The sequence below is a fragment of the Phyllopteryx taeniolatus genome, chromosome 6 (genome assembly GCF_024500385.1).
Source record: "Phyllopteryx taeniolatus isolate TA_2022b chromosome 6, UOR_Ptae_1.2, whole genome shotgun sequence".
Taxonomy (NCBI): domain Eukaryota; kingdom Metazoa; phylum Chordata; class Actinopteri; order Syngnathiformes; family Syngnathidae; genus Phyllopteryx; species Phyllopteryx taeniolatus.
Window position 1 is genome coordinate 21275940 of NC_084507.1, and position 25020 is coordinate 21300959.

Genomic DNA, 25020 nt, shown 5'->3' on the forward strand with positions numbered 1-25020 from the left:
GTTCTGGACTCCCAAAACTCTTGGGCTTGACTTGGTCTCGGTGAGTTCAAGTCTCGGGCAAGTCTTGATCTTGGATGGTGTGGTGTAGAGCAATACAATACTAATAAGAGGGTGTGGACACTTGTGCAACCACATTCTCTCAGTTGTTTGTTTTTACTTTCATTCTTGAAAGTTTGTTTTTTTCCAAATGAGTCGTAAAGGTTATAAGACACGATGGTGGAAAAATGTTTCGAAATGATTGATCTTGGTCTAATTTTTCATATCACAAAAACCTGACATTTGAACAGGGCTGTGGAGAAAGTTTAATTTCCACTGTATGTTGCCAAATGGAAAGAGTAGAAGTAAAAATGGACAGAAAAGTAACCACTCATAAAATGGTCAGAAAAGTAACCACTAAACTAAAGTGCATACTGAAAAATGTATTTAAGTATAGTAACAAAATATTTCCCGTTTTCTTTTCGTTTTTTTTTTTTTATTTTTTTTTACAGGGAATATGATTGAACCAATCAACCTGCAGGGGCGTATATGTGAGTGTGAGTGTCCACTTGAGCGTTCACGTTGACGTCCATGGTGAAACTGTTGTGGGTGTCCACTCAAAAGATTCTCAGCATTCCTTTGCGCTAAGCGCTTGTTTTTTTCTGACACGGATCAGCGAGCTCAAGCACTTCACGTGAACTTGCCGTGCACTTTTACGTGCACGCAGCGGCCACAGCGAGTGTCCGCGGAGAGGTCGCCTCCCGCGTCGCCGGCACCAGAACGTCGGACGTCAGCGACACACACACCAGAACTTTTATTACAAAAGGTTACTTGAGTTTGTGTAAACAATCACAACCAGCGACCAGCTCCACGTTTTGTTCCTTGCTAACCAATTTGGATTACATGAGCTGTAACAGTGCCCCCTGTGACCAAGTACTTTTCACTGTACTGAGGATTTTTCAAGGATCTGTACTTCACTTGCGTATTTATTTTTATGACAACTTTCTACTTTTGCTCCTTAGATTTGAAAGCAGACATCTGTACTGTCTACATCTTACTTCGTCAAAATAGGTGAATCGTTACTTTTTACCTCCGCAGATGATGACACAAAGTCCAAAAAAGACATAAATAGAGAGTGGTAACGTTAACTGTGGCTGAGATCCCGCCCCTCGATTGATTGGGTGGGGTACTCAGCCTCCGCGGTGCGGGCACAGCAATTATAGGACACTTCCGTCAATCTTTGTGCATGTAAAACGATGTCAATTCAATTGCATGTGTCTGCAGGCACACACCCCTAGGACTCTTTCACTCGGTGTGGGGCCACTCACTTATTGCGACAAATAACTCATCAATATGCGAATTGCTTGCGAATTGCTCCCCTCACTCATACTCTCGTCCTATAGACTTTCACAATTTACATAATCAATCCCACCACACGTCAGTTGTATAGCCGGGTTCACGACCCTTGTCCTGCATGCTTCTTATCCTGTCCTTGTCCTGTTCTATCCTGTCCTGTCCTTCCCTCACAGGGTGTAGCACTACAGCCCCATGCAACACTCATATTTAATGTTTCATTGTTGTAGATAATGTAATGACTTACTTTTCTCATCCTGTTTACAATTAGTACTTCGTCTTTTGTCTTTGTTTCTCTCTCCCCACTAGAAACTTTGTTCTGTTCGACTTTGATTCTCAATAAACTTCAATTATAACACTAAGAAACCCCAGCGGAACTTCTCTGTGACACAGTAAAACTGTTCTGGCATAAAAGGGATACATATCTTCCATTCTGCTTGACCTAACAGCCGAACAGGACAAAAAAAAAAAAAAAAAAAAAATCGTTATAGGTTGAGATTATGCGGACTTGTAAGGCGTTACAAAACTTTGAAGAAGCTAACAAGCTAAAATGACCAAACTGAACCCCTAAAAGGAGACAGGTAGATGTTACTATCAGAGTGCTAAAAGGAGAAGCTAACATGCTAAGGTGTCGCTCAGAGTGTTGAAGGAGAAGGTAACATACTAAAATGTCTCAGAGCGCAAAAAGAAGCTAACAAGCTAAAATAACCGAACAAATGCGCTAAAAGGAGCCGCTAACAAATTAAAATGAACAATTTCAAGTGCTAAAAGCAAATGCTAACAAGCTAAAATGCCTCTAAGAGGGCTGAAAGAAGACCCAAAGCAAACCATGAATGAGATGTTGATTGATTGAGATTTTGGAGATGTACAAAGCAATAAAACCAGAGACAGTACTGACATGGAGGAACAAATCCTACACGGTCACATGATAGCGTGATGAAGTGGCAACACGCTAATGTAACGTAACGTTAGATTGACGACAGGTAAAGAGTTCATACTATAATTCAACATGACAAGCAAGGACCACGTGACGTAACGCACCGGTAACCATTTTGCCTCCAGGAACATCTCATAGGGGAGTGGCCAATTTGCAAGTGTCACAGATATTCATCAGCGGGTCTCAACAGAGAGATTGGAAGAGTCACAGAAAGGCATAGAAGTGGACCTCCTTAGATATTTTCATGGCTCAAACTTGACTACGGTTTGAGGAAGCAAACCCAACGTTGTAATGTGATATTATCTTTCTCACATGCACTTGTTGACTGACATCAACAACGTCCACTATGAATCCACCCCCCCCACACCACACACTTCCCGTTCGTCTCATGCTGATCACCTTTCTCAGGCCAAAACGTGACACACTTCAAGCGTGGCCACCATTGCTGACGGCTTGTTTACTCACCGGATCGTTATCGCCGCCTCTGGCACAGAGGAGGGTTTTCTCACGCGGGTCCGTTTCCAACCACAAAGGACAGAAAGAATTCTGTCGATGCCGTCATCTTTAACACCATGTAAACAACACCGGACGGTGGGATCGAGTCCAGGTAACCAGGATGTTCATTCCATTCCAAGGATGTCTGAACCAAACCAAATCAACAAATATGCTCGCAAAGAACACGTATGGTGGGTATAAAAGTCTACTGAGCCCTATTGAAATGCTATGAACACAGCCACATTCCCGTGATAGGAGGGTGTGCACACTTGTGCAACCACATTATCTCAGTTGATTCGTTTGACTTCCCCTCTTGAAAGAAAAAACTGAGTTGTACAGGTTAGAGGTTATATTAATGGTCGAAAACGTTTTGAATTGATTTATTTTGATCTCATTTTTCTTCAATCGCAAAAACCTGGCATAACATACTTTTTATATGCACTGTACGCTTGCATACAGACGACTCCCTGCAGCTTCGTGCAAGTTCTTGTCGCACCAAAGTGAGGTTTGTCCTCGCAGAGTTTGGATAAACTCTATCCACTTTTTATCTGCCAGCTGATATCGACGGTACAAACTACAGCTTTCGTTATCAGCAATAAAGATGTTAGTGATGAAATCCAGGAGAACCGTTATTGGGAGGACAAATTCAACAGGAAACGTTGGTAACAATTGTGCGATGTTTAGTTTGAACTGATGTTAAGGTTTTAGCAACAAAATGTATTACTTTATTATCATTTTTATGAACATTTTCCCCCTCACACAAAGTGTCTTTTAAGCCATGGAAGAAAAAAAAAGGGGGGGGGGGAATAACTAAACTTCCAAAGATTACTTTTCATCATTAACATATTCTGTTGATGGAAAAACAGCCTTTCTTTTTTTTTTTTTTTTTTTTTTGCACAACTTCATTTAAAATAAATACTAATGCTTATTTTAATTCCTCAAAGGTGAATAAAATTTCAATTCAAAGTCCAACCTCTATGTCGTTATCTTGTTATAAAAAGATAAAGACACATTTGATTAATCCTGTGTATCACTTCACTTGTTTTAACATATAGACTTGGATTAATTTATATGCAAACAACAAACAAAACAAACAAAAAGAGCAACAATTAGATTTTGTGTAAAAAAAAAACAAACAGAAGACTGTCAAATGTTTGCATATGGAAATGCATAAATAGTCTTAAATTACAATTATATTTGTACAAGAAGAGCTATATTATTATCATCTATGGACAATGTATTGTAGTGATGCACCGACATGAAAATGATTGGCTGAAAACAAAAATGAGGAACCCTAGGCCGAAAACCGAAACACCGGAAGAAATGATTATGCCAATTAGTCATAAAATTGCCTTTATGGCTATGCCCATGTACTATCCTCACCAAAAATCCTGTCACAATATTTGATTGACTGCCAACCAGTCCAGGGTGCACCCCACTTCTTTCACCAAAAGGCAACCAGGATAGGCTCCAGCTCACCTGTGAGCCTAAATTGTCTTGAAGCGTGAATATGAGGGTGCATTTTCATTTGTCTTTATGTGCCCTGACATTGGCTGACGATCAATCAAGGGTTTACCCCACTTTTTTCACCAAAAGTCTGCTCTAACTCACCCGAGCGTGATCATAAATTGTCCCTAGATATAAATGTTTGCTTATTGATATGTATGTGCTCTGTCATTGACTGTACGTCACCCCACTTCTCTCGCTAAAAGTCAACCGGGACAGGCTCCAGCTCACAGTGACCCCCGTATGCATAAATATGACTGCAAGTGTTAATTCTTGTTTGTCAATAAGTTGCCCCTGCCAACGGCTGGCAACCACTCCAGGGTGTAACCAACTTCTGTCGCCAAAAGTCAACTGGGATAGGCTCTTCCTTTCATTGGCAAACCTTCACAGGCGTAAGCGTTGAGTGTGAATGCTTGGTTGTGTATAAGTGCCCTGACATTGACTTGCAACCAGTCCAGGCTGTACCCCACTTCTCTCTTCAAACAAATATACGGCGTCATCACAACAAGAAGTGGTGGCCCGATTGGTCATAAAGTCACGTGTAGTCAGGTGTGTGCTGAGAAAAAGCAGCTGGTGTGAGGTGAGCAAACAAGACGCAGGTGCACGGCGTGGAACACCTGGTGGCGCCGTCCTGAGCAAACAGACGCCACAGGAAGTGCTCTGGACAAGAGGCAAAACAAACCAGGGTGCTGGCTAAATGTCAACAACGTGAGTGCTAATTTTCTGTAGTGGTGGAACATGATGAATTTCCCTGGGAAAAGGCTGCCCAACCAGTCGTTAACAAGAAGAGGCAACACACCTCTCATTAATGTGATTTACAGTCCTGATAAGGTTTTCATTTCCCTAGGACATGGAGGACAAAGGCTGATGGCAGGCTGATGGCACAGGTTCCCTTGCCAAGGGCGGCGGGGATCATGAGCACATTCAAATGTCAAATACGCCTCGGGAGAAAATCAAACGCTACATGCGGAAATCCCGAGACTTTTGCTCCACCGCAAGATACAATTTGCAGTTTGGTGCGTAAACTTTCTAGGACGTCACATCGTTCAAGCTTTTTATGACAGATTATTTCCATGGGGGCGGCACGGTAGATGACCGGTTAGCACATCTGCCTCACACTTCTGTGGACCGAGGTTCAAATCCCGGCCCCACCTGTGTGTAGTTTGGATGTTCTCCCCATGCCTGCGTGGGTTTTCTCCGGGCACTCCGGTTTCCTCCCAAATCCGCAAAAACATGCATGGTAGTTTGATTGAAGACTCTAAATTGCCCTTAGGCGTGAATGTGTGCGCGAATGGTTGTTTGTTTATATGTGCCCTGCAATTGGCTGGCGACCAGTTCAGGGTGTACCCCGCCTCTCGCCTGAAGATAGCTGGGATACTCTCCAGCACGCCCGATACAGACAATGGATGGATGAATGGATGGATTCATATTTGGTTGCACACACTTTAGCAGCGATGACAGCCTCCAAAGGTTTCTTGTATCCATCCATAAGCTTTTTGCACTTTTCAGGCGGTATTTTTTTCTGACTCTTCTTTTGCAATTTGTTCAAGCTCTTGAACATTCGCAGCTTCTTTCCCCCAATGGCAGATTTCAGCTCCCCCACAAAGATTTTCAATTGTATTGAGGTCAGGACTCATTGCTGGCCATTTTAAAACTTTCAATTTTTTTCCCTTTTCAACCATTCCTGTGTGCTTTTGAATGTGTGCTTTGGGTCTTTGTCTTGCTGGAGGACCCATGATCTTCGCCTCAAACCAAGTTTTCTTACACTGGGTAAAACATTTTGCTCTAAAATCTCTAATTTTCTGATTTCATGATACCTGTGCTAGAGTCAAGGCCTCCAGTACCAGATGTAACAAAGCAGCCCCACAGCATTATTGATCCTCCACCATGCTTGACTGTTGGCAGGGTGTTCTTTTCCTTAAAGGCTTCATTGCACCGTCTGTAAACAGACTGTTTGTGTGCATTGCTAAAAAGCTCTATTCTTGTTTCGTCTGTCCATAAAGTATCGGTATTGTTTTATCATTTGCTCTTTTGTATCAAACACAAGTTCTCTTTAGAAAAATCTTGTTTCACTTGATTCATTTTCTTCAGGAGATATCCGACATTTAGTACTTAAACTTCATGGGTGCCAATAATGGTGAGCACGACCATATTCATGAACAATCTGCCACATACACTGATGTTGTAAACACGTACACCGATTTAATATATATGTAAACTTTATGTGATATAATTCTTGTGTGCTGATGTAATTTGTGATGATTTTATTTTTGTTGGAGGTTGCTGTTAAGGTGACTAAATTGTGACTATAATTGATTAAAATGTGGAACTAACGCGCTGAATGCCAGCTGCACTTAATTTTTGAGGACAAATATTTGTTGTTTTTTTAAGACGCAATTATTGCATTCAGTTTGACAGTATGAAAAAAGGGAAACAAAGTCTTTTTCAGATTTTTCAGGTAGAAGTGGTGGACAGACGTGGCTGTTTATGACCTTTAAAGAGCTAAACCTCTTTGGTTTTAAGGAATTTTGATTAAACTGGCAATACAGCAGGATTAAGATACTTAAAGGTCAGATTAGTGCATCAATAAAACACTCCTTATCTGGCAGTTTTTTTTTTACTGGATAATCTGCTCAGGCGCTGTTTTTTGGTAACCTTTTCTTTGTGTCTGCAAAAATTGCCAAAGCAAAAACAGCAGGATCAACACTTTGGCCAAGCAGTTCCACTCGTCTTTGTTGCCTTTTTATTTTGTCTGCACTGTAATCCCCCCATCATCTTCATTATCATCAGCATTGTGGTCGTTGTCGTCATCCACGGGGGAGGATGAAAGACCTGACCCAAATTCAGGCAAAGACAAAACAATGGCTATGCTTCTAATTGTCAGCACACGTGTAAAACGTTGTGAAAGATTCAACACAAGACAGACTAAACACCCGCAGCACCAACATGTTGTGACACCGTTAACTGTTGGGAATGTACACATAACACATGTGAGACAATAAAGGGGCCATACTATGGAAAATGTACTTTTTAATGTTTGTCTACAAATCGTTGTGTGTCTGGAGTACTTGACCAGCCATCAAGTGTGAAATTAAATAACCAAGTAAATCTTTAGTTTTCTGAAAATGTGTCTGTGATCAAACCCTTATGCACTTCTACCCCACTGTGACATCATAGTTTGGCTAATTCAAACAATCCCGCACTTAGCGTATTAACCAATCACTTGGCAGCTAGGCACGCTGAAGTTCCAGAGCGAAAGAACCACTTTGGTTAAAGAACTATCATCCATCCATCCATGTCAAAGCTAAAAGGTAAGCAAGAGTGCAGTGTTAGCAAGGATTAGCGTTAGCTAGCAGTATCACCAGCATTAGCGCTTCTGATAATAAGTTCCCCTGCCTATTTGTAGATTTATTTTTGGAACCTCTCCTCTGTTATTTGCTGAAGGATTGATTTTGTGTTCTCTAAAATGCACTAAATTGCCACAAGAATGCACCAAAGCCCTGTCTCGTAGCCCTGAGATGCCACAAGATGGGAGTCAAAAGCCCTTTCTTGGTGCCAAGGAACTACACTACACGTAAGTGACACATCGCGATTGAGAGACAATTTTCAGGGGGGGTCATTTACTTGCAGTTTTTCACTATTTGCTGGAGGGCTCTGTCCCATCACTGTATAATAATGTTGGAAGTTTTCGACATAAGGGTGGGGGGTATTTGTGTTTGGCCATGCAATGCTCCACACTGCTATATTAATTGACAAGTTGTCGCCGTCGAACGGAAACCTCCTTTGTCTAAATTTGTACAATTACGTGTTTTTTCACAAATTGATTAGTCCCGACATTTTCCACACTCTGGGCTCTGCTTCTGCTAGTACAAGTAAGCACCCAGTGAACACTCGCTTCCAAGCAAGACTGAAGAGAAGATACCTGCAGCTCGATCCAGCTCACTGGTTGTCACTAACAAAAGCCGGGCTCGCCATTGGCCTGGTAGTACGTGGGGAGGGATGAGAGCTGGGGCACTGCGTGAGACAGATACGCCACTAAAACGAGCCAGCTTCATCAGGTCAAGAAATACGGTGTAAAACAGAAACCCATAATATGTCTCCTTTAAAACATACAAACGTTGTCTTTAAACTCTGTGAAGCAACATGTAGCCCATCACCGAAGGCCATTCCTGTACACAACGTTCTCTGTAATTATAAACAAATTCAGGATCACAAGTCTCCTTGATCGGGTAATAAAGTGCTTGCCTTGAGACTTTAAGCAGCACAACAGGCGATTATTGCTTCACGTAGCAACAAAAGGCCATAGAAAACCTCAGATGCTGTAGGCTAAAGGGGCCTTTTAAGAGAACACCTGCTTGAAAAAGTTAAGCGCTGTGGTGACGAACAAGAAGAACAACTTTCATTGTTGTTCATTTATTTTCAGGAAGTAAACAATTGCTGCATTCAAGCAATTGTCAGCGATGACGAGTTGGATGATGACGGTATACAAATAAATATACGGCTGAAGTTCCTGGCTACACAAAGTGTGAAATTGTGAAGTTGAAGTTCCCCCAAATTCAACAGGAAGTGCCCCAAAATTAACAGGAAGGGATCCAGAAGTAGCCCAAATTGAACAGGAAGTACCCCAAAATGAACAGGAAGTGATCCAGAAGCGCCCCAATATGAACAGGAAGTGCCTCAAAATAAAGAGTAAGTTATTCAGAAGTGCCCCAAAAAGGAACAGGAAGTGACCCGGAAGCTCCCCGAAATTAACACCCTCGAAATGAACAGGAAGCGCCCTAAAACGAACAGGAAGTACCCCAAAACAAACCTGAAGTAAACCACAAGCTAACTGTTCATCTTATTCCTATTCCAAAATGTTTTGGAAATTTCCAATTAAAATCCCAAATGTTTCCTTTTTTGCATTCGCATACCAGTTGCTAGTCAAGGTCAGAGCACATACAGTATAGTTAGATTCAAATACTGAACTTCTGCACTGTGAGGCAGATCTGCAAACCACGACACGATGTGCTGCCCCTTATTTATGAGAAAATAAACGCTCTTCTGTTCTTCGACTTTCACTTTGATAGCATTATGCTAACACCTTCAGCATATGCCTTTAGCACACAGCTTCTTTTTTTTATTTTGCAGCGTGCAGACCCTAAGCTGCATGCTGCAGTTCACACGTTACGTGAGAACCAGTCAAAAAGAATCCCAGAGCAGGATCCGGAACAATGTGCATGATTCCTGAATTTTCTGGATTCGAAAAGTCATACCAGTTTTTTTCCCCCTCATGTCAAGGTTGTTTTTGAATATAGCTATAAATACATATAGACAGTGGTTGCCGGTCAATGGTAGGGCACATATAGACACGCAATGGACTTGTTACCAGTCATTGTCAGAGCACATCTAGACAAAGAACAGACTGGTCGTCAGTCAATTTCAGGACAAATATAGACAAACAATGGACTGGTCACTAGTCAATGACAGGGTGCATAAAGAAATGATGGACTGGTCAAAGCAATCCCACACAAATTCATACAGATGGACAATTGAGAGTCTTTAATGCAACTAACGTGTTTTTGAAATGCGGGAGGAAAAACCCATGCAAACTCCACACAGGAAGGTTGAAGCCCAGATTCAAACCCAGAACCTCAGAACTGCGAGGCAGACATGCGAACCACTCAATCACCATGTTTCCATTAAAGGCATATGTCGTGAAAAAAAGTTGAAAACAAATGTTCTTTTTTGTTGTGTGAAGTGAAAATAAATGCTTCCAATGCTGAACCCTAACTCCATGTTGCCAACATGACACATTTTTTGTCTTCTGCTGGCGTTGCTGTTTTAAGTTAAATGTGGAGCAGAAGCACATTCATTCAGTTCATGTGTTCACTTTGTGCTGAGCAAGTGCTGAGCACAGCTTCACACCAGGAAGCGCGTTGGGGGGGGGGGGGGGGGGGGGGTGAGGGGGAGCACGGGGGGCTATAATTAGCCTTTCGGAGGTGAGCTCATCTCTTGAACTTCAATAAGTCATCAGATGGTAAGCACAGCAACATTCATCATCTGCTCAGAGGAAAGGACACAAACATGTGAGGCAAAGATGCATGACTCCGCGTTTCGGTCACACGGAGGCCGTGCCGCCGCATGCCGAGCTTCTTCATAAGACTGATGATGATGAGATGGCCTCAGTGTAGGCTCTGGGGCGATATGGTCTTTAAAAAAGCGCTGATTTTCATCGATTTTTTTTTGCGAATAGAAGAAGCAAACGACAAGGACATTATTCCAAAACAACTTTTGTCTTATTTTAATATTACTGATTTCAAAAGAAAAGTTTTGAATTGGTAAGTATATACTTATAGTCACTACAAAGTAGGGCTCGGACTCACCCTCGAAATCTCATTTGATATTCGCATTAACAGTAACGAATGACTCGTGAATCAGAACCGAATAATTACTCCATGTACTATTCAGAAACAATAGTTCAACAAATGAAAAATCAAGCCATTGTGTCCTCTGCATGCAATGAAACCAAACGCCACCGCTCAGCTGTCTACTGTCAATCTAAAAGCACTTTGATAACCTGGAAAAATTGATGCAACTTCATCAAGTATCTTTCTTTTTTTTCCCTCTCTCAACCGGCCACATAATCACTGATGTGAACAAAGGTGCTCAACTTCTTATATAGTGGGCGAGGCGCGCTGCATAAAAATCAGGAAAACTGAAATGATGAAACAGTTTAACGCTATATCTCCACAAGTAAGTACTACATAGCTCCCAGTCTTTCCACATTTTCAGATATTATCTCCAAACATGTATCATGTATTTAGAAATAAATCTCTAAAAGTTCATTAGATTTCTGTGCCGACTCACCGGACAAGTCAGTAGGTACCCCAGATGAAACGGTATGAAAATTGCAATTATCATGACCACAATTATCACAGTCTGCACTATTGTCATAATATTGCTATAAGAAAGCTAACCCAAGAATGAGAAGCTAAGGTTGGGTGATATGGCCTTCAAATACTTTTTTTCCCCACAAAAGTCCGACTTTAATCGATTTTTAATATTCCCTTCGCCTATAGAAAAAGCAAATGACAGGGACATTCTTCAAGCAAGTTCTGATCTTTGTTTCCCTTCAAGGATTGGATTTAGAAAGTTTTTTTGTTTTTTCCCCTCAACATCATGAAATGAAACATCAACCTGCATGGCTCAGCTCTCTAGTGCTCTTTTTTTCATGTAGTCTGGCAATGTGACCTTGGCAAAATATTTGCAGCATGGAAGCATCTACCTCGGGTCCAAAGTTTTCAATTTGGCTAAATCACAGCTTTTGCAGTGTATAAATGGGCACCATGTCTTGGTCTTTCTTGTCATATGCAAAACAACATGAAAATATTTGAAAATAGTTTCTAAATGTAGTGACCCAATCATTAAGTTGGCAACACTGATTGTGCTTTCGTAAACTAGCTCTTTGTTCATAGCCATGTTGTTAGTGGAAGCAGTGCACATCAGCGGGGATGCGTATTGAACTACGCAAGCTGCTAAAAAAACAGATTTTGGCCTTGGCCGTGGACAAACAAAGAAGGCGAGGACAGGCGGCATGTTGAGGTGAGGGGCTGACGACAACACCAAGACCACCTGACCCAGACGGAACGAGACACCTGGGAGCACTCGGGTAAAACAAGCCCAGGCCTGCTCGCCTGCCCCCCCGCCACCGTCATCAACGCAGTGCAAATATACAGTATTTCCTCTGTGCGACCATACAGGAAGTAGGTCACCTACTTCTCAGATGTTTGTGACCCAGGTTGATGGCCACATCCTCAGTAGGAGGTCACCGAGTCTGCGGCGGGCTCGGGTTTCGTTTCAGACGAAATCCCAAGCGGCCTCGCAAAGTTAGACAAAATGAAACCAGAATGCCAATCATGCGTTTCCACCTGCCCTTCCCACACTTGTGGTCACCAACCAAAACAAGTGTTTTTTTTTTCCATTGGTTGACCATTTCTACACAGTCTGCTGTGTTCTATTTAGACAGATACTTTATTCATTCAGAAGGGAGATTCACAGTTCCAGTCGTCTCTATGAAATGAAACCAACAACACAAGGCAAAGTAAGTACACCAAATAACAAATAATATTTAAGATACAAAAAACAAAGTCCTGTAAAGTGAAAAAGAATGTCTTGTAAATTTGACAAATGACAGAAAAGTGCTGTTAACAACTAAATGACAAAAATCACAAGGTATATAAAATGATGTTTGAAAATTGTGAAAAATAAACCCGTTGTGTCTACTCTCAAACGCTGTGTGTGTGTCCGCTGAATGCGCTGAAACCATGCCCTGCTCAACTGTCAATAGAATACCACTACTACAACCTGGAAAAATGGACGCATCTAGCATCTTTCTTGTGCTCCACATAACTAAATCTTTGGCCCAAGAAATGTATGCCGCTTAAAGCCTCCCTTGGACGGAATACATCCCACTGGGTCATCACTGGGAAGACTCACTAAAGCGGCCACACCAGCTCGAAGCGCCGGTCCAGACATGGCTGTCAAGTCGAATAAGAAAAGATAATAATAAAATAAATATTTTAAAAATCCCCGCCTTCCTCTGTAATATGCGTGCACTCGCAGCCGACAATGAGGCCCTCTCAAGCAGCCACACCAACGCGAAGCCTCATTCCACACACTGGCTGTCAAGTCGAACATTAAATAAAAAAACTACAAAAATAAATAAATAATTACCCTCTACTCACTTTTCCGTCCTTCTCTGCATGACATGCGAACACTCACTACCGGCAACAAGGCAATCTAAAGCGGCCACAAAAGCGGACTACACAAAGAGAAGATGCCTTTTCGGGGTGTAGGCCTAGCTAGCTAACCACTGGATAACCGCTAATGCAAATGAAGGGGCTCAAGTTCTTATATAACATGAATATGATTTCAAGCTGCGGCACGGTGGATGACTGGTTAGAGCGTCAGCCTCACAGTTCTGAAGACCCGGGTTCAATCCCCGGCCCTGCCTGTGTGGAGTTTGCATGTTCTCCCTGTCCCTGCGTGGGTTTTCTGCGGGCACTCCGGTTTCCTCCCAAAAACATGCATTAATTGGAGACTCTAAATTGCCCGTAGGCATGACTGTGAGTGCAAATGGTTGTTTGTTTGTATGTGCCCTGTGATTGGCTGGCAACCAGATCAGGGTGTACCCCGCCTCCTGCCCGATGACAGCTGGGATAGGCTCCAGCACGCCCGCGACCCTCGTGAGGAGAAGCGGCTCAGAAAATGGATGGATGGATGGATGATTTCAAGCTGCATTTTGAGCTGTCAATACTAACAAGGCTCTGAACTCATAAATTCAAGTCAAGCACCTTTCAGTTTCTTGAAAACAGATTTGCTTGTCTTTAGTTTTCAAATACATCCACAGAAGCAAAATCCTATCTGTGGCCAAAAGTAAACACACCATAGTTCAATATAATAAAGTGGCATTTCTACCATCTACATTGCTGCAAACAAACAACAACATCCATCCATCCATCTATTTTCTGAGCCGCTTCTCCTCACTAGGGTCGCGGGCGTGCTGGAGCCTATCCCAGCTATCATCGGGCAGGAGGCGGGGTACACCCTTAACTGGTTGCCAGCCAATCGCAGGACACATACAAACAAACAACCATTCGCACTCACAATCACACCTATGGGCAATTTAGAGTTGTCAATTAACCTAGCATGCATGTTTTTAGGATGTGGGAGGAAACTGCAGTGCCCGGAGAAAACCCACGCAGGCACTGGGAGAACATGCAAACGCCACACAGGCGGGGCCGGGGATTGAACTGTGAGGCAGACGTCGGCCACCGTGCCCAAACAACAACAACCAAAGAAAAACAGTCTTTTTTATGTTGTGTAGTGTGCTGCTCCTTTAAGGGGTGAGTGAGAGAGAGAGAATGAGGGAGCAGTAGCACTTGCTATGAAGGAAGTCTACCTCTGTGTGCATGCGCCATTAAAACAATTGAGAAAAGCACACATTTATACTGTAATTATCCATCCATCCATTTTCTGAGCCGCTTCTCCTCACGAGGGTCGCGGGCGTGCTGGAGCCTATCCCAGCTGTCATCGGGCAGGGGGCGGGGTACACCCTGAACTGGTTGCCAGCCAATCGCAGGGCACATAGAAACAAATAACCATTCGCACTCACAGTCACACCTATGGGCAATTTAGAGTCTCCAATTAATGCATGTTTTTGGGATGTGGGAGGAAACCGGAGTGCCCGGAGAAAACCCACGCAGGCACGGGGAGAACATGCAATTAATTCATCAAAATGAATATCTTAGAATTCCCCCTCCAAATCTTTTGTAAAATTTTTGTGACCAATTCTAATATGAATCTTGAATGTTTGAGCTGAGTTTGAGTCTGGATTCATCATCACATTAACAGAAACCTTGTCCCAATATGACTTAACTCATTCACTGCCAGCCTTCCCACTTAAAATGGATATTTGACTTCTAAGGCCGTCAATGGCAGTGAATGTGTTAATGACGTTGTGCTTACTTGTTATTGTTATGATGCATTTTCTGTGTCCAAACAAACCTCGTCGACCACGTATACAAGGTGGTGCCCACGAAGACTTAAGTGGACCACAGGAAGCGAGTCAGCACAAAGTTGTGTTATTATTCACAAGTGCAGACAGAGGCAGGTTGAAGATGTCCTCTTTTAGAATACAAACCGGGCCTTGTATGTGTACAGATTTAAACTTTCACCCGCAATCATCTCCTCACCAACAAACCTAAAAGTTATTTCTTGCCAGTCATTTATATTCAAGACAACAAGAAAAGCCTTAAAGTATATTTACTGTATACAGTGGACCGCCGCACATTTGCGGGTCGGCACCTGCGGATTCACCTATTCGTGGATTTTAAAATATATATATATTTGAATTATTTTATGTTTTTATTTTTTTTTGTTACCCCAATGCAGCCCTATGGGGGGCACAAGTCAGTGCAAACTGTAGGCCGGTCCCAAGCCCGGATAAATGCAGAGGGTTCCGTCAGGAAGGGCATCCGGCTTAAAGCTTTGCCAAACAATTATGAGCGTTCATCCAAAGAATTCTATTCCGGATCGTTCGTGGCCCGGGTTAACAACGTCCGCCACCGGCGCTGTTAACCTGCAGGGCGCCGTTGGAAATTCAACTACTGTGGGTCGAAGTCAAAGCAGTTGGTGTTCGAGAGGAGGATGCAGGAGATAGACTTACATGGAAAAGGATGACGCGCTGTGGCGACCCCTAACGGGACAAGCCGAAAGGAAAAGAAGAAAAAGAAGATTTTTTTTTCCCCCCCATGGCAATTATAATGTCCATCAATTATTCGCAGATTTTCACTATTCGCGCTCGGGCCCTATCCCTATCCCCTGCGAATAACAAAGGGTAGACTGCAGATCTAACAATAAACCAACAAGGAAACTAACAAAGTAAGCAAAACAACCCGAACCAGAACTTGAAACATTGTATTGTTAATATACTCAGAGGTTTATTCCATTGTACTATGTTATTTTTCTCTCTCTTTTACACCAGTTATCTAGAGTCTATACATAGAAACCCTACACTGGAAGGCTGGACCCTAGATTCAAACTCAGGCATGCTAATCACTTGTCCACAGTGCTACCTGTTCCAAATTCTCTAGAATTGATGTATGCTGATATTGGCAAAACATTGCGTTAATGTCATTTCATGAGTCCCACCCCCCAAATTAATACATCCCCAAATGTAGTGAACAAGAACAATGGGAGCTGCTGTATTATCTGCTCTTTGAGATGATTGATGAGCCTTATAATAAAGCAAGATTACACTATGTTTAGTCTATGAGAAACTATGCGAACTGTCGTCTCTCAGCATTCTCTTCCTCCCACCGGAATGTTCATCCAACCAGCTAAGCAGGAACAATACTGACGTGTTGCGTCTTGACTACACTTGACTACACTGCTGTGCGATTCCAGCTCTTCTGCAGACTTTATTCTCTCGCTTTTCCTTCTTCCTGGACTTGCAATGAGAAGGAACATTTTTTGCTGGTAATGTCCTGGCAATTAGTTGTGGGAACGCCACTCTGCAGTAGATGTAAACAAACACGCGTGACCCATGGTGAGGTCAGGATGCTGTTTTCCGCCTCCAGAACACAGTGTTCCTGGCAACAGCCTGCAGGGAACGCTCAACATTCCAAACTTGCATAACCAGGCAGTGGGAACACCCACAACGACAACTTACATTTAAAGCTGCTTCCATGCCCTCAGACACCATTTTCACTACAATTCTTAACTCCTGTTAAAATTCAAACAAATCCACTTGTCTCAATTCAACCTTTGCAGATTACCATTACCTGAATGACTAACAATCAACACACAGTAGAAATATATATATATTTTTAGCAAGCACAATTATTTGTTTGGTAGTTTTCAGCAAGTCAGATGACGTATAAGCGATTGAAGTATGATAATTTTATAGCAGTGTGTTTGTGTGTGTACATTTTTGCCACAAAGGTATCCCAAAGGTCATAAATTTGAGAACAGCACAAAGGTTAAGGACATACTTTGCTAATACCATTAATGTTTAAAAATAATGCTCTATTTTAAGAGTCATTGTCCTCAACTCCACCTCCTAAACTAAAAAATTAACCTTAAGAGATTTTGAGAGATGACTTCATGACTCGACGTCACGGTGCATTGAAGTCAAGCGACTATTTATAGCGCCACTAAATTTACGCTCATGAATATGCTCCATGTGAGCCTTCAGTTACAGACAAGTTGATTGTACAGCTTCATTAATGTCTCTTGGTTCATTTTCTTATTCAGTGTATTGAGGGATGATTTCGGTTTTTTTTTTAAAAAGTGTTTCTTTGGCCGTTGCTTTACACAGCAGCTGCATTATAGAGCTGCAAACCTTTGAAAAAGTGTAGCAAAGTGAATGTTTTATTTATTGTTTATTTTAACCTGTCATCTTAGGCTGCTTAGTCGTGCAGTTTAGAGGATATGAATGCCTCGTCATGTCTGAACAGTTTAGCTATGCAACAGGATAGCTTGATACAGTTTTCTGCCTCTGTTGCAGTTTGTTGAGATGGATATTTATTTCAAACAGAACAAGAGGTTGTAGGTTTGAGAGCGCAGACAGAGAAAAAAAAGAAAAACAACACCACATACAGTAGCATTTGGATTTGATCTACAGTATATGTGGACTGGGAAAGCAGTGATATACCTTGGTGAGGAAGCGACGCAACGAGTAGCCAAAGTGTCACTTGTCCAATCGAAATAGTCAAATACATCAACACATCAAATATCAAACTTCAAATCCATTCTTACATTGCTTTTAACCGTTTTCACAGGTCTGTGCGAATGCATGTGTGAAACTCTTCAAAAACTAAACAGAAAACTCCTCCATCGAGTTTCTGTTGTGTAAATGTAGTGTGTAAATTTAGTGAGGTGTGTACTGAAAAATAGTGCAGGCCGAGCACAAGTCGACCTTTTCTTTCGCTCTCTCTTTCGTCCATGCTGGCCAACTTTTGTCGTCTTTATCTGCACACTCAAGCACTCACAGTTCCGAGTTGAAGCATCAAAGTTCTCAGTAAGAGCAGCTGAGTGGTTCGGTTAAAGATAAACTTGTGCCACGGCCCACTTCCCGGAATCAGAGGCTTTTTTAAAAGAGAAGGGGGTGGGGGCAGTCTGTTGCCAGCGACCAATGCGCACAGCAGGCAAGGAGGCCGATCCTCGAGGCTCAAATTACCTAAAGTTCAAACTGCAGCAGACAGGTTTGCCTGGGAAACTATGGATTGGATGTCAGAACACACATCATTTATTTTCTTGCAGACTGGGGGCAGATGAAGTTCTGCAAAGAATCACATTGGCTGTGTTGGGAATCTATCCCTACCCACTTTATAGCACCCTATAGCATGAGCTTGCTATTTTGTAGTGCTGTTCAGAAGTGTAGTAAGCATAGGTTATCCCCATGTATAGAGCCCTTACTGTATCCTACAATGCATCTGGAAAAGTAGTGAACAACAGACGGTCACTAGACGGTCAAAAGCAATACAAATGCGCCAATACAGAAAATTAGTTTCCGTTTAAGTTTTGAAACTTTGTAAGTTTTGAGCTATGAGTAGTCACTTGGTCAATTTTATTATTTTTTTCTTTTCTTGAAAACAAAAACAAAAATTCTGGGGCTACAACTGATTAATGAAAAATTCAATTCCTTACAATGATGAAAATGGATTTGATGTATGAGTAAATTGGGATATGAAATAGGTCATGGAACAATTTTAACTGCGAAGTCAAGTGTATGAAAATCCCTATATAGTTTTTCCCAGAGTAGAGAATGAATGATTCTGCAAAGAATCTTTTAAAGTTTGGATTGAACACTGAAGTTAAAAAACGAGCTTGAGCCTGACAAGAATCAGTCGACACCGCCCGCAGAATCACAATGTGAACTATGTGCTTGATTGTTTCCAAATCGGCCGCGCCTGCAACGCTCCCAGCGCTGCAATGTCAGTGAGCAAAACTTCCTTTTCGATGCTCTCCACTGTTCATCTTTGAATGTTCGTGACTGCCGACAAGCAGAAAATTCCAGGCCAAAACACAAGATATTTTAATTCATTTATACCTTATCTGCGTATATGAGAATTACAAACAGAATGATGCAGTGCACAAGAATAAACTTATTAGTAAACAATAGACCTTTGGCAAGATGTCTATGTCAGGGCTAGGGTGCAAAAATTTTTTGAGTTGAGAACTTTCCGTGGGAATTTACAGGAATAAACCAGGAAGTATAAAACAATTCAGACATTTAAAGCTACCTTTGTACAAATGGTAGCCCCTTTCACACGGTTTCCCAACAATTGGTAAACTGACCTGTTGATCCAGGATTTATCAGACTGGACCTTTCACACAGAACCCAGAATTTATATGTCTCTAGTAGTAATTTCACTGGAATGTGTATCTAATGCTCCTTAAACACTCATTCACTGCCATTAACGTTAAGGGGATGCTGGCCAAGATGTGGGCACATACAAATTTTGATTTAATGTGTGGGGGTGGACATAATCATTGTTATACGAGCATTTCCAAGACACATCATAGGAGCTGTGGAATGTCGTCACTCGATACACTGCAGTTTCACAGGTTCAGCCGGTAACATCTGGGATGGGGACAGAGGCGTTTATCAATTTAAATTTATACCCATGTTTTCGACATGAGTCACTTCCGGTCTGCACTGACCAACTTACCCCCCCTTTAGCAGAACTTAGTCAGTCACAAGATGACAATCTTGACCTTTTACAAGGCCAGCAACAGTAATCTATGCCAAAGTCTCACGCGATTGTACTGCGAGATATGTCAAAGTCTCACAAAATCTACGTTTCATGGTACGTTGTCTAGCAAGCTTGTCAATTTCACAAGATGTGTCAAAGTCTCGTGAAATATGGCTTAGTATTTGTATATATTTGTTGGAGTAACACAACATATTAGCATAGGAGCATAATTGCCAAGTAGGCTTTAACACACTGTCACAATATTTTAAAAAAAATGATGCTTGCTTTCTCATTTATGTCTGTGTAGATTCTCAGCAATCAAAGCCACAGTAAACCGGTTGAATCAATGCAAACAATCAACTTGTTTGTTCAACATTTTTTTGTTTTCTGAGTTTGCTAAAAAATGACAGGCAAATATGGCATTAAGTGAACAATATGTCAAAGTATCACAACACCAGTGAAGTCTCACCAAATGTTGAACTCTCATGAGGTTGTCGACATCTCGCAAGCTGCGTCAGTTTCAGGAGATGATCTTTCTTACTCTCCATCTTTTTGCACATTTGTCAAAAAAATAAATGAATAATTGTACCGACATTACCAGATAACTAGCAACCTTTTATTGCTCAGTGACTGATTTTCTCAATGTCTTTATGTCTCAAAAGTGTTCTCTGTCAATCGACTGTCTGTTGTCGTACTAGAGCGGCACCAACTACCGTAGACAAATTCCTTGTGTTTTTTGGACATACTTGGCAAATAAAGATGATTCTGATAAATTGAATGGAGTACACAAAAAGCGTTAATAATTGCATTCAAGACAAAGGGGATGATATTTATTTGTTAATATATACGTGTTATTTAAATTTTCTTATTTATCTTTTCAAATCTCCCCTTAAACGACCTGCTGCTGCTGCTTCGGTTTGCCTTGCACTGGCGAATCAAGCTCACGTGGGTCTCGCCCTCTCATGAATTTGTGTGTACCCTGTTAAGATTATGGAGCCACCGTTCGATCCACGCCCCGTGTGTCTGTTTTCATCTGCTTGAATGACTCAACATTAGCCGTTGCTTCCAGCCAACGGCTGCCAGTCAAAGCTATACCCGCGAGGACGTCAGGACGAGCGGTTAAAATCACTCATGAGTATGTTCGCTCCGTAGTACGTCGTCCTTCGTGTGAACGAATCACTCATCTTACAAGTTCGCAGTGAACTTCCGCAGGAATCACTGCATACGGACTAGTACGTCGCTTCTTCGCAGATCACGAACAAAGTACTTCAACACAAATCACTCACAGCTAACAGTAGATCAGTTCACTTTCATTTCATTCAGTACACTCAATTCAATAGTACATTCAGTTCAATTCAGTCCCTGGCCCACCTGCACAGCGCTGCCTGACGCTGGCTGCTCATTGGTCATTTGCCGAAGTGAGTGACAATGCTGGCGAATTCCAAATCACAAGGCAGGACATATGGTGAAGTTCCACCCTCGCCTGCACGCTAGCTGCTCATTGGTCATTTGCCAAAAATTCAGGAGCGAGTGACCGTACGTTACAGCAGTTCTGTTTCCGCTCCCAGCCGACTCGCTCGCCTCATTGCAGCGGCCAAGCTCAAAGATCGAATCATTTTATGAACTGATTCAGTAAAGTACAGTCACTAAAAAGATTCGTTCTTTTGAACGAAATGTTCGCAAACACTAATGCCAGTCTCAGAATACGTTTTGTAAAATATGTCAACGTATCACAAGATTTTCAAAGTCTTAGAAAATATTTTCAAAGAATGAGCTTGTCGATGCCTCATGAATTACAGCAAGAGCAAAGTCTCATAAAATATGTCTCAGGAGATATGCCGAAGTCTCACGAGAGTCACAGAAGTCTTGTATGCTGAAGTCTCAAGTTTTGGAGTGACTCAAATGTGTTTTTGTTGCCTTGGCTACCAAGCAGGCTGGTGAAATGTTTTAAATGCCAATGAGGAAGCAGCTTTAATTATGATAATGCCAAGTGGAAGTCAAGGACGTGCGTTGAGATGAATCAAGGGTGTTGTCGGCGCTTCCAACCTACATCAACCCCCGAGATTCTGCAACGCCATCTCATTTTTCTCCTGAATGATGCAAGCATTCTTGTTAAGTTACCCACAAACACCCCCTTCTTCCTCCCCCAACCTAATTCCCCCTCAAGACATCGGGCTGTTGCTGGCGTAACCATGGGATCCGAACAAATAGTGGAGGAGTAGAAGTTCCCGGGCAGACATGTTTTGAGACATTGTCGTGTCTCATGGAGCTGTTATATAATTGTGGAGGATGTGGGCGGGGGTGGGGGGTATATTTCTAAGAAACTGTGTTGCGGTGTGATAAACTAGAAGTAGAGCGGAAGTGTCGCATGGGTGAAGAAGAAAACTTCTGCATTTACAGAAATTCCCCCAACAGAAAGACAGCATGAACAAAACCATTTCAGGTTATTTTCTTTTTTATTATTAACTAATGAACCCATTTTCCATCAACACATTGCCGTGGTAGCTTACAGCTGGACCCGTACCAGCGCAGAGTGCTCGCCCTTGCTGAAGACGCACTGTCTTCGCGCCTTGTTTTTGTAACGCAATTCAAACTCAGTCCTTGGAAGGATTCTTATGTGACTCAAAACCTCCAGGCCGCAGTACTTCCTGAAGTTCTGCAGTTCTTCAACTCCTGGCGCTGATTCGACTCGAGCGGAAGCGGCGAGCGAGACTGATGCAAATGCTCAGCACTCCGCTCACAAAGCTGGATTGTTCTGGAATGGGACTTATGGAAATGAGCTTCATCGTCGCTGTGCATGGAAGATGTGGCTCGTGTTTCCTGCTACAAATTCTTACAACTAAGCTGGTGCAGAGTAATGTTTTCAGCACGTAAACGTAATCACAAAACAAGCACAAAATCAGACTGAATCCTTTACAAATTTGCATAGAAACATATTTTGCATCTATTAGAAAAATAAATTTCTTCGTAAATTAAATAACTGCTAATTGCTGGACGAAGTCAACTCATGAAAGTAGTAGGCGTGTCTGTGATAAAACTTTAAACCGCAGTCAGGAAAATTCAACTGCCACAACAGCGACTTTGCCTTCACTTCCATCTTTTAAGTCCAAGGGAAACGTGGACGTTGCTTAAACGTATCCAGCATTGTTGTTTCAAAACAATGTCTTTAGAGAGTCCAACAAATTCACCTGATCAACAGGGCCAGTGTGGCACCGATGCCAGCCACTCCAGCAAAGGCCATTAGCGTGTTCCTCATTGTAGACTCAGGGTCCACTTCCCGAAAGAATTCTACAAAGCCATCCTGAAGGCAGAAGAAAAATCAATGGGATGATTTGTCGGGGAGTGCAGAGGTTTCATGACACGTAGACATTGCTCCATTACACAATCACTTTACAGTCAGCAATGACTCACTAAACTTACCCAAGAGTTGTTTTTCACCAGCCAGTTACGCTGGTGCAACAGCAGATACGAAGAGATCTCCTGGGCCACTGGCTCCACACAGTGGGCTCGGCCCTTTTCCTTCAGGTACTGGGACACTACAGCCCCGAAGGCCACCAGGCTGGCCACACGGCCCCAGTTGGTGGTCCCGTCTGAGAACAGGCTCTTGGCCACTTCGCTGATGAAGCCCACGTTGTCCCCTCGGTCGTCCAGGGACAATTTGTTGATAATACCTTGAGTAAATATGAGGTCCCGTTAACCTAAGTGTCCTTTAATAATAATCATATTTGTCACAAGAAACATGTCCATCTTCTTACTGTTACTTTGCTATACACATTGTAATGCTGTCTTGCATCTAGATAATGTCTACTGGCCTTACATAAACATTCAAAAGTATTTGTTGAAGATACCTGGAGTAAATAAAAGGCCCACTCATCAAAGTGTCCTTTTGATCACAACTACAAAAAATATGTCCACTCATCTCATCATTAAATTTCTATGGTACTCTTTGATGCTCACTTGTCATACATGTCAATCTAGATCATGTCTACTGCCCTTAAGAGATTTCAAATAATTGTCGTGAAGACTGAGTAAATAAAGGGCTCAGTTTACCAAAGTGTCCAAGTAACATGTCCACTCTTCTTATTGTTGGCTTTTTTTGCTGCTTTGCTTTCAAATTAGAACTGCTCACATGTTGAAATATGGTACTATCTTGGGTCTGGATAACGCCCATGAGCCTCACAGAGACGTTTAAATATTTGTTGACGACACCTTTCGTAAATACAAGGCTCAGTTTGCAAAAGTGTCCTTTTTTATATCTTATTTACTTACAGAAACACATCCGCTCTCTTATTGCTGCCTCTCTGAGCCAACGTTTGCTTATTAATGCTGCGCAGTCGTTGAAACATGCTACTATGTTGTGTCTGAACAAAGCCCATTGTCCTAAGAAATAATAATAAAATGAAAAAAATAGTACTTTTGTAAATAATCTCGGAAACTTCAACACGAAACCTGAGGCTTAGGAACAATGCGTTTGAGTGCTAGGCACTAGACGTTTCCTGGTTGTGAGGAATAATGGCGGCCGAGGCTAAACTGGCACGTCACGTACTATGCGTAAACTACGCACAAAAAAGAAGAAAGATCCATTTACCATTGTACTTATATCTATACTTTTCCAACAAACTCGCCACGACTCTTTTCATGGTCGAATGTGCCTTGCTTTCGTTCCAGCGAGCCGTCGACAGACCGGTAAAGTCAGTTAGGAAGTGGCTAATGAGGCTCCTGGTCTCGACGTCCAAGACGTCGTCGCCGCCAGCGTGCTCGTCCTGGGGGTCGGGCGTACCCGGCGGCGAGCCATCGCCGACCTCCACGTCGTCGTCGTTGCTGTTGCAATGGTTAATGGTGGCGAATCCACCCTTGGAGGGAATTTCCAGCGCCCCGGGTCGCTGCTTGGCGGTTCCGCTATTGCCGTTGACGGAGTCCAAGGTCGCCGCGGCCCTCTGGAGCTGCGGCGACGAGACGGAGGCGACTGGGACCGGGGGAGAGCCGCAGTGAACCGAGCCGTCTACGATTCCATTTTGGGGAAACATCAGGCAGCTCATAACGCGCCTCGTCGTCTGCATCATATTCATTTTGAAAGTCGCGTTTTTTCCTCTTCTCTTTATCGAGGAAGGGAGGGTGAAATAAAAAAAAGTCACCGAGTGGAACAAAAAGCTAGTCTTGGTTTTAGTTTAAGCTCCCGCAACCGCCATGATGTAGAAAGGCGGAAAGCAGCGAGCGCATGCTCATTTTATAACCACTGTATCTACGTCACAGTGACGTCAACGTGACTTGGAAAAAGAAAAACGGAAATACAGTACATACTGTACAAATTCTTAGTAACCCGTTAACAACGGACCGTTATGATTCATTTAGCGTGTGGGTGTGTATATATATATATATATATATATATATATATATATATATAATAAACTCAATGTGAGAATTATGACATTTTTAAATTTAGTTTTTTGTTTTACTCATTATAAACCCTGTATAATGAAGTTTCGGGTGTTATTTTAATTTATTTTATTA

The 25020-nt window shown here is 42.3% G+C and overlaps 1 protein-coding gene and 1 long non-coding RNA gene across 4 annotated transcripts in view; one reads left to right on the forward strand and one right to left on the reverse strand.

Moving 5' to 3' along the window:
• Window positions 1-24720, reverse strand: part of mcl1b (MCL1 apoptosis regulator, BCL2 family member b) — a 52298-nt gene extending 27578 nt beyond the window's left edge. The window contains exons 1-5 of one of the 3 annotated variants that reach the window (XR_009789192.1): window positions 24098-24720; window positions 22930-23180; window positions 22698-22810; window positions 19979-20057; window positions 18843-19397 (exon numbers count right to left, since the gene is read on the reverse strand). Coding sequence is in view for 2 of the 3 variants with exons in the window: in XM_061777808.1 (XP_061633792.1) it covers window positions 19376-19397; window positions 22698-22810; window positions 22930-23180; window positions 24098-24578 (867 nt within the window). In the remaining variant the exon portion in view is untranslated. Of the gene's footprint in view, window positions 1-18842; window positions 19398-19978; window positions 20058-22697; window positions 22811-22929; window positions 23181-24097 lie in introns of those variants that run through there. The other 2 variants (XM_061777808.1, XM_061777807.1) reach the window with 2 other exon arrangements.
• Window positions 3901-6614, forward strand: LOC133479621 (uncharacterized). Its single transcript, XR_009789021.1, has 2 exons — window positions 3901-4975; window positions 5115-6614. It is a non-coding gene; the product is annotated as an uncharacterized LOC133479621 (long non-coding RNA).
• Window positions 24721-25020: the final 300 nt, after the last annotated feature.